This window comes from Stegostoma tigrinum, chromosome 30, assembly GCF_030684315.1.
Source record: "Stegostoma tigrinum isolate sSteTig4 chromosome 30, sSteTig4.hap1, whole genome shotgun sequence".
NCBI lineage: Eukaryota > Metazoa > Chordata > Chondrichthyes > Orectolobiformes > Stegostomatidae > Stegostoma > Stegostoma tigrinum.
The window spans coordinates 45762823-45779368 of record NC_081383.1 but is presented as its reverse complement, the minus strand read 5'-3'; the positions used below and the strand labels follow the sequence as shown (position 1 = coordinate 45779368).

Sequence of the window (16546 nt, the reverse complement as noted above, 5' to 3'; positions counted from 1 at the left end):
TTGTTTACTAGGTGAGCTCTTCAGGCAGTGCTTCTCCTGTGTGACCCCTTTAACAATGCTTCAGACTTTGACATCTCAGTGTTGGGGTAGCTTCACCTGCTGAATTGGGACAGGATGTGGTATGATGGGAAATATTTAGAGTGATGGACAATTGTTTAAACTAACACCTACTTTTTCACAGATCACAGGCTTTGTAGCAATAACAGTCAAGTCCCAAAGACCTGTCATTTAACCCATGCCATGGAACAAAAGTAATGATTTAGAGAGACCTTGCAGCTGTTGGCATTCAATCTGAATTCCATGGTAGCCATTGCTTACTGAAATTTTGTCTCGTGACCTCACATTTTAGCAAGATTGTAGAATTACACAGTACAAGAAGAGAACCTTCAGTCCATCAAGTCTGTACCACCAAAGATTTACAACTACCTACATTAGTCCCAGATTCCTGAAGAAGGGTCCAGACCTGAAACGTCAGCTTTCCTGCTTCTCTGATGCTGCCTGGCCTGCTGCATTCATCCAGCTCTACACCTTGTTATCTCGAACTCCAGCATCGGCAGTTTCTTCTATCTCTAAGTCCCACTTTGTTGCACGAGATTTATAACTTTGAATGTTTTGACATTTCAAATGTTCATCCAGGTACTTTTTATAGGTTGAGTTTCCTGCCTCAACTACCATCCTGACAGTTCTTCAAATCCCCTCTAAACCTCCTGCTTTTCACATTAAAATTATGCCCCCTTGTTATTGACCTTTTGATTAAGGGAACAGCAGCTTGCTGTTCACTCTATCAATGCCTCTAATAATAGTATACATTCGCAACTTTCTTCACTTGAGAAAAAGTACCTGAGCTCATCCAGAGACAAGAGCTTGGAGCTGGAGGAAATAGAGAGAGAGTGGGGAAGGGTGGGGCTCCCCTCCTCTCTCTCTTTCTCAGTTCCCTTCCCCTTCCCCATTTCTGAAGAAAGGTCCTGACCCAAAATGCCAACTCTCCTGCTCCTGTAATGCTGCCTGGCCTTCTGTGCTGTTCCAGCTCCACACTGTTGTCTCTGACTCCGCCAGCTGCAGTTGTTGCTATGTCTGAGCTTATCCAGCCTCTCTTCAGAACTGAAATGGTCCATCCAGGGTACATGCTGGTGAATCTCCTCTGTACCCCTCCAATATAATCAGATCCTTCCTATAATGTGGTGACCAGAACTGCAGGCAGTACTCCAGTTGTGGCCTAACTAAAGTCCTGTATAGCTCCAATATAAACTCTCTGCTGGGACCTAGTCCTCCTGTCAAATCCAATCTAAATCTATGCCTGATTAGCTGTGTCTGCAAGGATTACCAACAGCTCTGGAGCTTTTTACAATCATTCCATCTCCTTTTATCCACAGCGACATTGATTTTTTTTTTCTGCTGATTTATTTGGTAGATTTACAGCATAATTAAGATTATGTTTTTGCTTTAGGCTGTTGGTCGCCATAACAAGGCATCTCATCTTGACCCTGCTTGAGGAAGGTTAGAAACATTAGGATTGTTTTCACTGGACAGACAGCAGCTGAGAGGAGACGTGATAGAGTAGTACAAAATTATGAGAGGCATAGATAGGGTGGACAGTCAGAGACTTTTTCCCAGGGTTGAAGTTTCAATTACAAGGGGCCACAAGGTGAGAGGTGGAAAGCTTAAGGGAGATGTGCAAGGGAAGTTTTTCATGTAGAGAATAGTAAGAGCCTGGAACCCACTACCAGGGGAGGTGGTGGAAGCGGGCATGTTGGCAACTTTTAAGAGGCATCTGGATGGTTGCATGAATAGGGAAGGAAAAGAGGGTCACGAACTGAATAAGGGCAGAAGATTTGTGCTTTTTTTTAAGTTTAGTTAGGACATGATGGGCGGCACAGGCTTGGAGGGCCTGTTCCTGTGCTGTATTTCTCTTTTTATTGTTCTTTTTTGATTGTGGAGTTTAGTCATTGGTTTGCTTGATTAATTGAAATATTTCTAAGCATTTAATTATTTTGAATCCAGAAATAATTTTCTCATCTATGATCTGGCTGATGTTCTTAACTATTTGCTTACTACATGTCAAAATCAGAAGCCTTGTAATGCCTTTGAAACAGATTTTACTGATAGCAATTGAGATCTCTAGTTTAAGCTGAAATGATTTATTGAAAAATATCTATGTTGTGCATTGTAGAGCAACATTTTGGAGTGGATGAAGCCCAATTTGATGCTGTCACTGCAGAAAACAGAAATTTGTCAGAAGAGCTGGAGAGGTTGGAGAAGGAGAAACAGAATGAACCGGTTGGTAATGTTCTTTGTCTTTGTCATTTGTACTTTTTCACATTTACAAAAGCAAACACTGATGCTTCTGTTTCTTGTTGTGCGAATCACTTTCAAAAATATATGCTACATTTCCATAATTTCATTTTAGGGGAGTATAATGATAATACTTCCGGTTTGACCTTGGTTATGACAATGCAAAAATAATTAAGACGTATATGAAGCTAAATTTAAAGTTGTATTTTTAAAGCTGTGTCTTAAAGACGATTTACAGGGAGCAAGAATGTGATGGGTGCTAAGTGCAACAGTACTAGCACAATGATTTATAATCTGGTACTATTCAACAATTAGTTTTGGGACCTTGGATTATTAGCAGGGTTGGTGGGTCAGAGGAAACAATGGAGAGGGGTTGCTGGAATGTGGCAGAAGGAGCTGTGGCATCAAAGAACTGTCACTTAGATATGTTTGAATTTGAGTTGTGGCACAGTTGGAAAGATTGCACTGTTGTCCCTTGTATTAATAAGTTTGGTTGGGATTTCAGATGTCTGATGTATTGCTTTGTGCTGTTGTAATATGATACATTTGTATATTTTATTACGTATATTGATTTTTTTATAATATTGTAGGTGGGTGGGAGGGAACCCTTCATTAATTTTTCACCTATATTAGTTTTTTAGCCAGCTACTTGTGACTTTGAGGGGAATTCACCCATTCTTCTCTTTAACCCCAACCCTCTGTGGTTCAAAAACTGCAGCAACCAGAATGGAATAGTGATGCTCAAATGGGCTGTTTTTGAGCTGCATAAATATTGTTGGAGCTGCATTTTCTCAGATCAGTGGAGAGTATTTTGGCACTTTCCTGACTTGTGCCTTATGGATGGTGCAAAGATACTATGGAATTAGGTTTGTCACTTGATGTAGAATATCCAGTCCTCAACCTGCTCTTGTAATCACTGTGTTTGAATGGAGGTTGAGTTAAGATTGTAATGATCTCCAGATTTAAATGTAGATGATTTAGCAATGTCATTACCATTGAAATTCATTGGTTAGACTTTCGTTTGGTGGAAACGGCCATGTCTGGCAACCTATCAACACAAGGTGTGCAGCATAGCATCAGAGCGATCTATAGCACAGACAGAAGTTGTTCAGCTTTTTGTGTCCATGCCGGGTAAGAACAACCATGCAACTATTTTAATCCAGCTCTCTGATGAAGGGTCTAGGCCCGAAACGTCAGCTTTTGTGCTCCTGAGATGCTGCTTGGCCTGCTGTGTTCATCCAGCCCCACATTTTATTATCAACTATTTTAATCCTGTTTTCCAATGCTTGGCCAATAGCCTGCAAAGAATTTGTTTTAACACTTTAGCTGTGTCCTATGTCTCTATATATAAATCAATTTTGTTGATCCTCATCAGTTAGATCTTTTTAATATTTATATGGTTATAGAAAATTTTGGGGCTTGCTTTTTAGGCTGTGTGCTATTCTCTTTTTTATACTCTGTCTTTGCTGCTTTGATTGTTCTTATCCCATCTGAACCTTCGATATTCAGCTTGATTCTCAATTATGCATTCTACCTATTTTATATCAGAAGTGCCCATTTTCTTCACAATTTCTATCTATTTGCTCATCAAGGGAAACTTAGCTTTGTTTGCCTTGCCTTTTGAAGGAATATGCTTTGACTGCTCAAAATATATTCTCTTTTGAAGTTAAACAGTTGTTCAACTGCCGACTTTCCTGACAAGCTATGACTCTGTTTATTCTATCAAGATTCATTCCTGTTGTTATTGGCTTTCGTCCAGTTTACTTTTCTTAATCTGGGATGTTCAGTGTCCTTTGCACGGTCACCCTAAACCTTCAGATACAGTGATCACTGTCTCCTAAATGTTGTCCCACTGACATTCTATCAACTTAGCCAACCTCATTCCCAAGAACCAGGTCTATCAGTATTACCTTTGCCCTTTGACTGGAAACACTTCCAGAAAATTTTCCTGAAAATGCTTTGGGAGTTATTGCCTCTTTCCACATCTATAACTCACCATTCTTTCTTCAACACTACATGCATTCATATGCCTGAACAGTAACTGTGATGTAGAATTTTATTTATTCCCATTTACTCTAACCCCATGCATTTAGTGACTATTCTCATCCTGGTGCTATGCATCTCTGCAGTGTTCTTGGTATTCCTTAATCCAATTATCTCTTGGTTTCCACACGAGCCAAATCACTTCAACACCACCTCAACAGAACTAGCAAGATACCCACAAAGAACTCACTTCTAGTTCTGCCTAAGTCTTAAGCTTTACTTTTATAAAGCAGTTCTGGTCTGTACAAGTCAATCTCTCTCCAGCTGCTGTCCAACAATTCACTTCTTCTGCTTTATTCTTCTGTTTCTGTGCTCATTTGAACATGGCAATAGCAGTAATCTAGAGATCCAAGGATTTTCAAGGTTCAATTTGATCACCATTGCTGAATGCTGTTTTAAATGGCATTGTTCAAAACCTGATGATCTACATTTTCTATTTTTGTGTGCTTATGCCCTCTGCTTATTGTATGTCCTAAATCCTAAAATTCCTACAGCGGGGAACAGACTATTTGGCCCATCGAATTGACACCAACACTCTGAAGAGAATCCCGCCCAGACCCACACCCCTACCCTGTCCCTGTAACCCTGCATTTCTCATGGCTAATCCAACCAGCCTACACATCCCTGGACTCAATGGGCAATTTAGCAAGGCCTATCCACCTCACCTGCACATCTTTGGACTGTGGGATGAAACTGGAACACTTCGAGGAAGCCTACGCAGACATGAGGAGAATGTGCAAACTCCATGCAGACAGTCACCCAGGACTGGAATTGAACCTGGGTCCCTGGTGCTGTGAAGCAGCAATGCAAGCCACTGAGCCAGTATGCTGCCCTGCATTATATTGCTTGACAGACATTCCATATTGGACGAGCAGAAATGTCTTAAAATATGAGGAAAACTGAAATCATTGTCTTTGTCTAAGTCACAAATTCTATTCCTCTCCCTGAAAGTTGTCTGGACCTGAGATACACTGTTTGCAACCATGGTGCTATATTTGACCCACAATAACTTTCTGGCCATGCATCCAGATCAACACTAAGTCTGCCTGAGTTTCTTCATTCTCAGAAGTCCTCATCTGTGACTTGCCTCTAGACTGAATCATCCCAGCAGACTAGTTGGCCTAACGTTCTACTGTCTGTAAACTTGAGGTCATCCAAAAATCTGTTAGTGTCCTAAATCTCACCACCATATTATTTTGCTGAACCATATCAGATCCCAGTGTAGTCGCACCTCTATTAAAATTCTCAATCTTGTTTTCAGATTCATCCATTAAATCTCCCTTTCCTGTCTCTTCCACCCAGTCAGACTGATATCTATTGCTGCTCCACGTCTGGCTTATTGAATGTTCCCAATTTTTAATCACTCCACCTTTGCCTGTTCTGCCTTCAGCTGCCAAGGCTCAAAGCTTGGAATTACCAGCTTAAACCTTTCTACCTATATTGCACTTATGGGAAGGTGGTGGCCTAGTGGTAATTATCGCTGGTCTGTTAATCCAGAAACCCAGATAACATTCTAGGGACCCAGGTTCAAATCCTGTCATGGTAGATTGTTGAATTTGAATTATAAATAACTTGAATTAAGAATCTAACAATGACCATGAATTGATTCTTGGAAAAACAGATCTGGTTCACTAATGTCATTTGGGGAAGGAAACTGCCATCCTTACCTAGTCTGGCCTACATGTGACTCCAGACCCACAGCAATGTGGTTGACTCTTAACTGCCATCTGGGCAATAAGAATGGGCAATAAATGGTGCCCAAGCCAGCAATGCCCTCATCCCTTGAATGAATAAAGGAAGTATCAATGTGGACTTTACAAGCTTTAAAATCTCCCCTTCCCCCATTGCACCCTAAAACCAGCCCAGCTTGTCCCCTCCCCCCACTGCATCCCAAAACCAGCCCAGCTTGTCCCCGCCTCCCTAACCTGTTCTTCCTCTCATCTATCCCCTCCTCCCACCTCAAGCCGCACCTCCATTTCCCACCGACTAACCTCATCCCGCCTCCTTGATCTGTCCGTCCTCCCCGGACTGACCTATCCCCTCCCCATCTCCCCGCCTATACTGTCCTCTCCACCTGTCTTCTCCTCTATCCATCTTCAGTCCGCCTCCTCCTCTCTCCCTATTTATTTCAGAACACTCTCCTCATGCCTCTCTCTGATGAAGGGTCTAGGCCCGAAACGTCAGCCTTTGTGCTTCTGAGATGCTGCTTGGCCTGCTGTGTTCATCCAGCCCCACACTTTATCTAGGATTCTCCAGCATCTGCAGTTCCCATTATCTCTAAATATAACTCTGTCTTTCCCTTGCAGGTACTATTTAAAACCTCCCTCCTTGACAAAACCCTTTGGTCACCCTGCTATACAAATTAGTGCCTTAGTGTCAAAGTTTGTTAATGCTGATTTGGAGATTTTTTTGTTGCTCCGTAACTGCCACAAATACAAATTCTTCCTTTACGCTTTGGTCCTGCCTTACAGCACCTCACTTGATGACTTGGTATCTAATAGTTTCAAGTGGTCTCATGGCTGTGTTGAAGTTTTTAAATAACTAAAGTTTTATAGGGCTCAAAAAGGAGCTGGGAGCTACAAGTTATTGAATAGCTGTGGACAGAGAGAATTGAAATATGCTTGGACTGGGGTTTTGTGGATCCTATTCAGAAGAAGTATTTTCCACAAGAGGTTGGTGTTCAGTCATAGAACATAGAACAAAGAACAGTATAGCATAGTACAGGCCCCTTTGGCCCACAATGTTGTGCCAACCTATTATCCTGCTAAGATCAAACTACCCTGCATACCCTACATTTTACTATCTCCCATGTGCCTATCCAAGAGTCATTTAAAAGTCTCTAAAGTACCTGAGTCACTACCACTGCCGGCAGCGCATTCCACACGCCCACCACTCTCTCTGAAGAACCTACCTCTGACATCTCCCCTATATCTTCCTCCAATCACCTTAAAATTATGCCCCCTCATAACAATCATTTCCACCTTGGGAAAAAGTCTCTGGCTATCCACTCTATCTATGCCTGTCATCATCTTGTACACCTCTATCAAGTCTCCTTTCATCCTTCTTCGCTCCAATAAAACAAGTTCTAGCTCCCTCACCTTTACTCATAAGACCTGCCCTCCAGTCCAGGCAGCATCCTGGGAAATCTCCTCTGCACCCTCTCTAACATTTCCATATCGTAGAACATAGAACATTACAGCACAGTACAGGCCCTTCGGCCCTCGATGTTGTGCCAACCTGTCATACCGATCTGAAGCCCATCTAACCTACACTATTCCATGTACGTCCATATGCTTATCCAATGACAACTTAAATGCACCCAGAGTTGGCGAATCTACTACCGTTGCCTGCAAAGCGTTCCATTCCCTTACTACTCTCTGAGTAAAGAAACCACCTCTGACATCTGTCCTATATCTTTCACCCCTCAATTTAAAGGTATATCTTTCCGATAATGAGATGACCAGAACTGAACACAATATTCCAAGTGTGGTGTCACCAGAGGTTTATAGAGCTGCAGCATAACCTCATGGTTCTTAAACTCAATTTCCCTGCCAATGAAAGCCAACGCACCATATGTTATTTTTACAACCTTATTAACTTGGGTAGCAACTTTGAGACATCTCTGGACATGGACCCCAAGATTCCTCTGTTCCTCCACACTGCCAAGAATACTGCTATTAACCCTCTATTCTGCATTCAAATTCCATCTTCCAAAATGAATCACTCACACTTTTCTGTGTTGAATTCTTTCTGCCACTTCTTTACCCAGCTTTGCATTGTATCAATGTCCCATTGCAATCTACAACAGCTCTCTATGCTGTCCACAACCCTACCAACCTTCATGTCATATGATGAGGTTAGCATGAATTTCCCCTGTGGTGTCACTTTAGGAGTATTGAGTTATTTTAGATCATTGACTATTCTTGCAGTAGATTTTCAGGTTTAATATCATTAATATTTGCTTTGTTAGGGACTAGGTGTGCAGCCTGTATCAATGTGCCTAAGAGGTGTAGGACACCATATTTCTAAAGATAGTTTCAATGCCACTTGCCTTGTCTTGTTTATTTACCTTTACCCTAATGACTTCTAAGACTACACAAGTTCAATCATTTAAACTTTCTGAGCTGGTATATGTTCACAAGGAAGTAATTAATGCGTGCGTTTATTTTATTTCAAAAATCCAATTAAATATTAGAAATGTGTGTGTAAAAGCTGAGCATGTAACTCAAATGAAGAAACTCCAGAGCTGTGACATGATAGAACAATTCATCATTAACATGACTTTTGATTTCAGGACAGAGTTCAGGCACTGGAGAAAACAAAAATTAGTTTGCAAAAGGACCAACAGAAATATAAGAAGTACCTTGAAGAAATGGAACAGCACAAAGCTCTTCTCGAGCAGAGAGCAAAAGGGATCAAAGATGAAATAGAATCTGCAGGTATTTATTTCTATAGCTTTGTGTTGATTTTGAAGAGTAATGAGATGGTGAATAATTTTAATTGTAACAAAATAGCATTGCATCTTTTAAGAATATTTTGCTGAGGTAAATTGAAATATTCTGAAAGTAATTACTAAACACCTTTGATCAAACGATGTTGGACTACTCTTTCCATTATCATTTCCATTTTAAAGCCCTTACAGCACAGAAGGCCATTTGGCTCCTTTAGCTCTTGTCAGCACCTTGTAGAGCACTTCACTCAGTATCATTTGCTCTGGATGCCTGTCATCCTGCAAGTTTCTTCCACTCAAATGCCCATCCAACTTCTTTTCGAAGACACTCATCACAACATCTATCACCCTTCTGCAGTGAGGTTTTAATCATTACCAATCGCTGTATCAAGAATAGACTCTCCTCTAATCCCCCTGCCTCTTTGGCTCGTGCCTTAAATCTGCGTCCCTTAGTCCTTATTCCATAAACTGATTGGGATTGCTTTTCTTTGGACATGGTATAATGTAAAGCTATTGCAATGTTCCACATCTCTGTTGAGTCTTAGCTCAACCTTTTCATTTTTTGCTCCAAGGCGAATAGCATTAGCGTATCTAACCTAATCTTGTATTTAAAGGGCTTTTAGCAGTTCAAAATGTTGGTTTAGCACCATCTTCTCAAGGGCAACTGTGAGTTAGAAACCAATGACAGCCCACAAAGAGGTAGTGCGTTAGCTTGGCTTTCCTGCTTTTGTGTTCAGCCATGGATAGCTAAGGAAGTAAAGAGGGTATCAAATTGAACGCTAATGCATACAAATTGGCATGGATTAGTGGCAAATTAGGATTTTGGGAAATCTTTAGAGGTCATCAGAAAGCCATGAGAAAAGCTATAAAGAAAGATAGATTATGAGAGTAAACTAGCTGAATACAAAAACAGAAAGCAAAGGTTTCTACAAATATATAAAATGAAAAAGCGTGGCTAAGGTAAACATTGGCCCTGTAGAGGGTGAAAAGGGGGATTTAATAATGGGAAATGAGATGAAAAAAGCGGTGAACAGGTATTTTGTGTCAGTTTTCATGCTGGAAGACACAAATAACATGCCAATGACAAGGAAGATATGGCAGGTGAAAACCTAGAAATGATCATTATCACTAAAGAAGTAGCGTTGGGCAAACTAATGGGGCTAAAGGTAGACAGGTCTCTTGGCTCTGGTTGGATGCATCCCAGATTACGAAAAGAGATGGCAGGGAAATGGCAAATACATCTGTGATAATTGACCAAAATTTACTAGACAGTGCCAGACTAGAGTCAAGCTCAACAGGGTCTTCTTTCCTGGAGCAGTTCTGGAAGATTGAAAAACAGCAAATGTGTGCTACTATTTTAGTTAAAAGGGGGTAGACAAAAGGCAGGTAACTAGTGGCCCATTAGCTTAACTTTGACCATGGGAAAATGCTTCAGTCTGTCTTCAAGGAAGAAACAGTGAGACATCTGGATAGAATTTGTCCCATTGGACAGATACAGCATGGATTCATGAAAGGTAGGTCATGTTTAACTAATTTGCTGTAATTCTTTGAGGGTATTACAAGTGCGGTGAACAACCGTGAATACGGTGTATCTGGATTTCCAAAAGGCATTCGACATGAAAGGCTGCTGCACAAGACAAAAAAGATGCATGGCATTACAGGTGATGTATTAGCATAGATTGGAGATTGGTTAACTAACAGAAAGCAAAGAGTGGGGATAAATGGGTGTTTTTTTTCTAGGCGGTGATCAGTGGCTAGTGGTGTGCTTCGGGGATCAGTGAGGCCGCAATTATTTCCAAGTGAGTGGGCAAGAGTCTGGCAGATGAGTACATTGTTGGTAAATGTGAGGTCATCTGTTTTGGTAGGAATAACAGCAAGATGGACATTATTTAAATGGTGAAAAATTGCAGCACACTACAGTACAGAGGGACCTGAGTGTCCTTGTGCATGAATCTCAAAAGTTAAGTTTGCAGGTGTAACAGGTAATTAAGAAGGCAAATAGAATATTGACCCTCATTGCTAGAGGGATGGAATTTGAAAAACAGGAAGGTTATGCTGCAGACGCCTAGGGTGCTGGTGAAGCCACACCTGGAGTACTGCATGCAGTTTTGGTCTCCTTACCTGGGAAAGGATGTAGTGGCACTGTAAGAAGTGCAGAGGAGATTCACGAGGTTGATTCCGGAGTTGAGAGGTTTGGCTAATAAGGAGAGACTGAGTAGACCAGGACTATATTCATTGGAATGTGGAACAATGAGGGGGGTGATCTTATAGAAACAAAAAAAATTATGAAGGGAATAGATAAGATAGAATCAGGGATGTTGTTTCCACCAATGGGTGAAATGATAACATAGGGAGCAGAGCCTCAAAATAAGGGTGAGCAAATTGAGGACTGAGTTCAGGAGGAATGTCTTCACCAAAAGGGTTGTGAATCTTTGGAATTCTCTGCCCAGTGAGAAGTTAAGACAGCCTTGTTGAATGTTTTTAAGGCAAATATAGATTCTTGAACATCAAAGGAATTAAGGGTTACGATAAGTGGATGTGCAAGTGGAGCTGAGTCCACGAATATCAGCCATGATTTTATTGAATGGCGAAGCAGACTTGAGGGGCCAGATGGCCTATTCGTGCTGTTATTTCCTATGTTCTTAGGTACTTGAGATCACTATTCATTAAACTCAAAATGGTTTGTGTACTATGCTAAATAAATAGCTCATTATGTTCTGCCACCGTTAAAAAGGCTGTGTGTGTGAATCACTAGGCCCTCTGTCCTTGTACACTTTTTAGAATTGCTGTACAATCTATATTATGGTTCATTTCCTTCTGCCAAAGTGCATCACTTAAGATTTTTCCTTATTAAAATGCCCCCATCACATCTGCACATTCTGCAAAACAATGCCTACGGTTTAGAATTGTTGGAAAATCTAAAAATTTAATTTTGTATTCAAATGTCCAAGTCAGTTATATAGATCAAAGAAAGAAGTCATCGTATACCAGCTTCAATCCGCTATTGTGTTTTTAAAATTCATTAATGGGATCTGTGTATTGTTGACAATTTGTGGATACTGAAAACTTGAAGTATGTATAACAAATGCTGGAAATAGTTTGGCAGCATCTGTGGAGAGAGAAACAGCTAAAGTTTCAGCTCACAACCTTTCATTGAACTTTTTTTTAATAGGTCAATGGAGAGAAAAAAAGTCAAATTGGGAAGAGAAATGTTTGTGGGGCAAGAATAGCCTGAACAGTAGAACTCAGAATGATCCTTTCTGTGGATAAAGACGAGGAGGTAGAAGCAGGCTGCACAGGATTTGCTGACTAAGATGAAAGGCAAAAGGTTTCTAGACTGGAGGAAGTCTTCAGAAGTGGGACTTATTTCATAGCTCTTTCAAAGTGCTTACATAGGAACTAGGGGGCTGAATAGCCACTCCTTGTACCATATCATCTTAAGCAACGAAGAAGAAAATCTCCAGAAGAGACGAGATTAGTGGAAAACCTGGGAGCTTTATCTTGGTGAGGAACATAATCAATAGGAAGATGGGAGGAAATGTAAAGAGTACTGACATTCAGCCACTGCTTGGTAGAGGTTAGTATGCCTTTCAAGAACTTTTCAGCAGGATTAGTGATGCTGATGTTGAATTTTGAAGGAACAAGTATGTATGAAGCTCCTAGGGAGGGAGACTAGTCAGATAAGAAAAACTGAGATGGCTGACATCACTGGCAGTTCTGAATGAAATGCTTGAGAGTGAATGAGCACCACCCCACTGCCTGAGATTGGAGACGGTTAGAAGGATCTGATGAGTTAGGAGAGGATCCCGGCCAAAAACACGGGTGCACAAGTGACAACCACATTGTACCTTGCTCAACATTTATGAAGGTTGGATGTAAGACAATAAAACTTATACTTTGCAGTTCAAATCAAATAAATAACATCAAACTACAAAATTTGAAAGATATCATGAATACACAGCAATAGGAGAGATTAGTGGAAAGGTTGGGTCGAAGAGAAGTAATAGGCTTAATGGAGGGAACAAGTTTTTTGTTAAATTCCTGGATGATATGAAAAATCAAATGAAACTGGTAACCAGGATAGCTTTGAGATAGAATTGGTGTTGCAGTCAAGAATGTTTGTGCGGCAGCACAAAAACGTGAATTCCTGGATGCAGCAAGAACAGCCATTTGTGCAGTGTTAGATGTCTGGATGGATCTGAAAATGAAGGGTAGATTTGGAATTCTCATGGAATATGGGAAATGTTGCTCTGAAAATGTTATTTTTATACATAAGGGAAACAGAAACCATAAACAGCTAAAAAGAAATCCCATCAAAAGAACAGAACTTGATGATGCATGTATCACGTGAAACTGCTTAATTCATTACCACAACACAAGCAAATTACCGCAGATACTGGAAATTTGAAGATTTGAGATTCTAGAGTAAGGCTTGTTGATTTATATCCCTTTCAAAATAATTTACTTGTTAACATAAGGAGTACGTATTGGATCATGTATATTTTGTCTCTTTCCTTAAGAACTGGAATTAGATGCAGTTAAAGAGGAGAACAACAAATTGCAGCAAATATACGACGTACAAGAAGTCTCAGCAGTTGACGTTAAGAAAATGAACCATGAGAAAAATGAGCTGCATCAGGCAACAATTTTTCTGAGCAAAAGCCTTGAGGATGCAGAAAAGAGGATGTGGAATGAAGAGATTAAAGTGACAAAGGCCAAGGAAATGGTGAGGTGTGCTCATAATGAAGCTCAATTGTCAAGTGCTTAATTAACTGTTAATTACATTTAAGTAAAAAATTACAGCAGCTAAATAAAGAACACTGGATTTTCTGGTGTGCCAAGATTGTTAAACTTGTAGGAAGAGGAATGTACTATTTATCCCCATGATCTTTTCTATCATTCAGTGGTCTAATGGTTGATCTAACTGTACTTGCCATATCCCTTCAAACCTTCAGTTAACAAAAGTCTATCAATTAGACCTACATCAGCTTCTAGTGTCCTAATTAGTTTAACCCAAGAAGTCCAATTATCGTTCTGATAGATAAATGCTGTCCTCCCTCAAATACCCTGGTGTGATGTCCAGAACTGAACATGATACTTCATGTGTATTCTCACTTGAGATTTTTATGGCGACAGTATAATTTCTACCCAGTTGTATTCTGGTCATCTAGATATAAGTGCTAGTGTTCCATAAGCCTATTTATTTAAAATATAAACAAATATAATTGCAATCTATTTATTTGGACTTCCACAGTTCGTTAGGCCACCAATGGTTTGAGTTTCACCATTTAAGTAGTACTGTGATCCTTCTCAGGTCCAACATGGATGATCTCATATTTTATTCTTCCAGTTATCACTCAAATTCTAATCTAATTTTTCCTGACTTTATACCTTGCCTACAGAACATATATTTCTGACTGGAAGACACATTCAGCAACAAACCACAGCTAACTGTCTCCATCAGGAGATTACATATTGCCCTGCATTGGGGTGATCAACCAACTAAAAGATTATAGGGACACAATTTCTTTTGAGATTCTTCTAGTCCTTCCCTTTTTATAATACAGAAGAAAATATCTGAACAATCTTTACTGTCATTACCCAGCTAGTTTGGTGTGACAGTGCTGAAATTGTATTGTTTCACTGGTGTGTATTTTTTTCTTCTGGAATGTGCTTTGTATTTTCAGTTGTAAAATCTAGTTTTCAAGTTGAAGGCCCTGAAGGTGCTTCCTAAAGTTAGACTGAAAAAACAGTTTTTGGGTCAACTTTTCTGAAATCAGCCCTGAGGTGATGACTGTCAATGTTGTTGCCTAGGTTGACTTTGTTCACTTATGTGGAGGAGAAAATCTCGCAAAATTGCGGTTCACTTGATAGCAAGTAGTGGGGAAAATCTCAGATTTGATTCATGGACTTAACTGGTATACGGCATATTTCTGTACTGCTGAATCACCATTTTCCATTGCTTTACTTTAGCTGGAAGTCAGACTGCAAGACTACCATACGATGGCTAGGAAACTCAAGCTAATTCCTAAAACAGCTGAAAATGCTCAAGCACAGAACTTTGAAATAAGCCTCTTGGACATCGTGTCTGGAAAGAGGACTCTGTCACAAAATACTGAAAAAATAAAAGTAAGATGTTAACTTTTTGTAACTACATTGTGTTTTTACATTTGATAATTAACACTAATATTATGGTATGATAGTTGAAGCACTCTTCAAAATATCTATTTAAAGGTTGCCAAGTTTCCAAGTTTAGGCATGAATTCCAGATTCCCATCACCTGCTGAGTGTAAAGGTTTTTTACCTAAATCTCCCAAAAACTCCTGGCCTTTAGCCTAAAATTATACTCACTCGTGATTGATCCCTCAAAGAGGGAACAACTGCTCTTTATTCACCCTGACCATTCCTCTCAATCTTATACACCTAAATTATGTACCCTCCTCAGCTTTCTCTGCTCTTAAAAAAAATCCAGTCTGTCTAGTCTCTCCATCCTGTTGAACCTCGATTGTACCCCATTTAGTGCTATTACAACCTTCCTGTAGTGAGGTAACCAGAACTGCACACAGTACTCCAGTTCTGGTCTGACCAACGCACTGTACAACTGCAACATTAACTCCTTGCTGTTACGCTCTATGCCATGATTGATGAAAGCATGTGCCCCATATGCCACCTTAACAATCCTGTTCATGTGCTCTGCCAACTTCAGGGAACTGGGACTAAATACCCCAAATCTTTCTATTCCTGTAAGCTACTCGGTGTCCTGTCATTCATTAAATGTGCCCTCATCTTGCTTCTTCTTCCAAGGTACATCATGTTGCACTTACCAGCGTTAAATACTATCTGACCAAGCAATCTATATCTTCCTATAACGTACAACCATCTTCTTCACTATTAAGCACTCTACGAATCTTGGTGTTGTCTGCAAATTTGCTTAAAATTCCCTCCACATTTCCATCGATATCATTTACGTATATAGCAAACAGTAAGGATCCTGGTACTGATCATTGTGGTACGCTGCTGGATACCAGCCTCCAGCCACTCAAACAACTTTCTACCGTTACCTTTTGTGTCGTATTACTAAGTCAGTTTCTGATCCATGTTGCCACGTTGCCCTCAATTCCATCTCAGTCAGTCTGCTATGCAGGACCTTGTTAAAACTTTGCTAGACTACATCCATATAAACATCATCAACTAAACTACCCTCATCCACTCATGATCACATTTTCAAAGCATTCTATAAAATATTTAGCATGGCCTCCCTTTGCCCATCCATAATTAACCCATGCCTTTCCAAGTCAGTATTTTCAGAATTTTCTCCAACAGTTTCCCTACCACTGACGTCTAATTTTGGTTCATCTCTACTACTCCTCTTAAAAAGTGAAACCACATTAGCCGGCCTGCAGCCCTCTGGCACTTTCCCCATGACCAGACAGGAATTAAAATTTTGTGTCAGAGCCCTTGCAATTTCTTGCCTTGCCTCCTACGGTGTGGATGGAATCCATCAGAGCCAGGGAATTTGTCTGTTTTTAAGCCCGACAAAGTATCCAATGCCTATTTCTTATGTCAAACTGCAAGTTCCTCGCTATCCCTTTTCCTAAATTCCGTACCTAAGTTCTCCTTTTCCAGAGAGAAGACCAAAGAGAAGCATTCATCCAATATCCTGCGGCTTCACACACACAGTCTCCTCAGTCACTAAAGAGCCCTACTCTTTTCCTTCCTTTTAATGTATTTATGAAATATCTTAGGATTCTCCCTGTTCAT

The 16546-nt window shown here is 40.3% G+C and overlaps 1 protein-coding gene across 3 annotated transcripts in view; it reads left to right on the top strand.

The window, feature by feature from the left end:
• Window positions 1-16546, top strand: part of ndc80 (NDC80 kinetochore complex component) — a 78974-nt gene that overhangs the window by 47286 nt on the left and 15142 nt on the right. For all 3 annotated transcript variants that reach the window (XM_048559607.2, XM_048559609.2, XM_048559608.2), the window contains 4 exons: window positions 2171-2277; window positions 8630-8774; window positions 13306-13511; window positions 14759-14914. In XM_048559607.2, the coding sequence (XP_048415564.1) occupies window positions 2171-2277; window positions 8630-8774; window positions 13306-13511; window positions 14759-14914 (614 nt within the window). The remainder of the gene's footprint in view (window positions 1-2170; window positions 2278-8629; window positions 8775-13305; window positions 13512-14758; window positions 14915-16546) is intronic.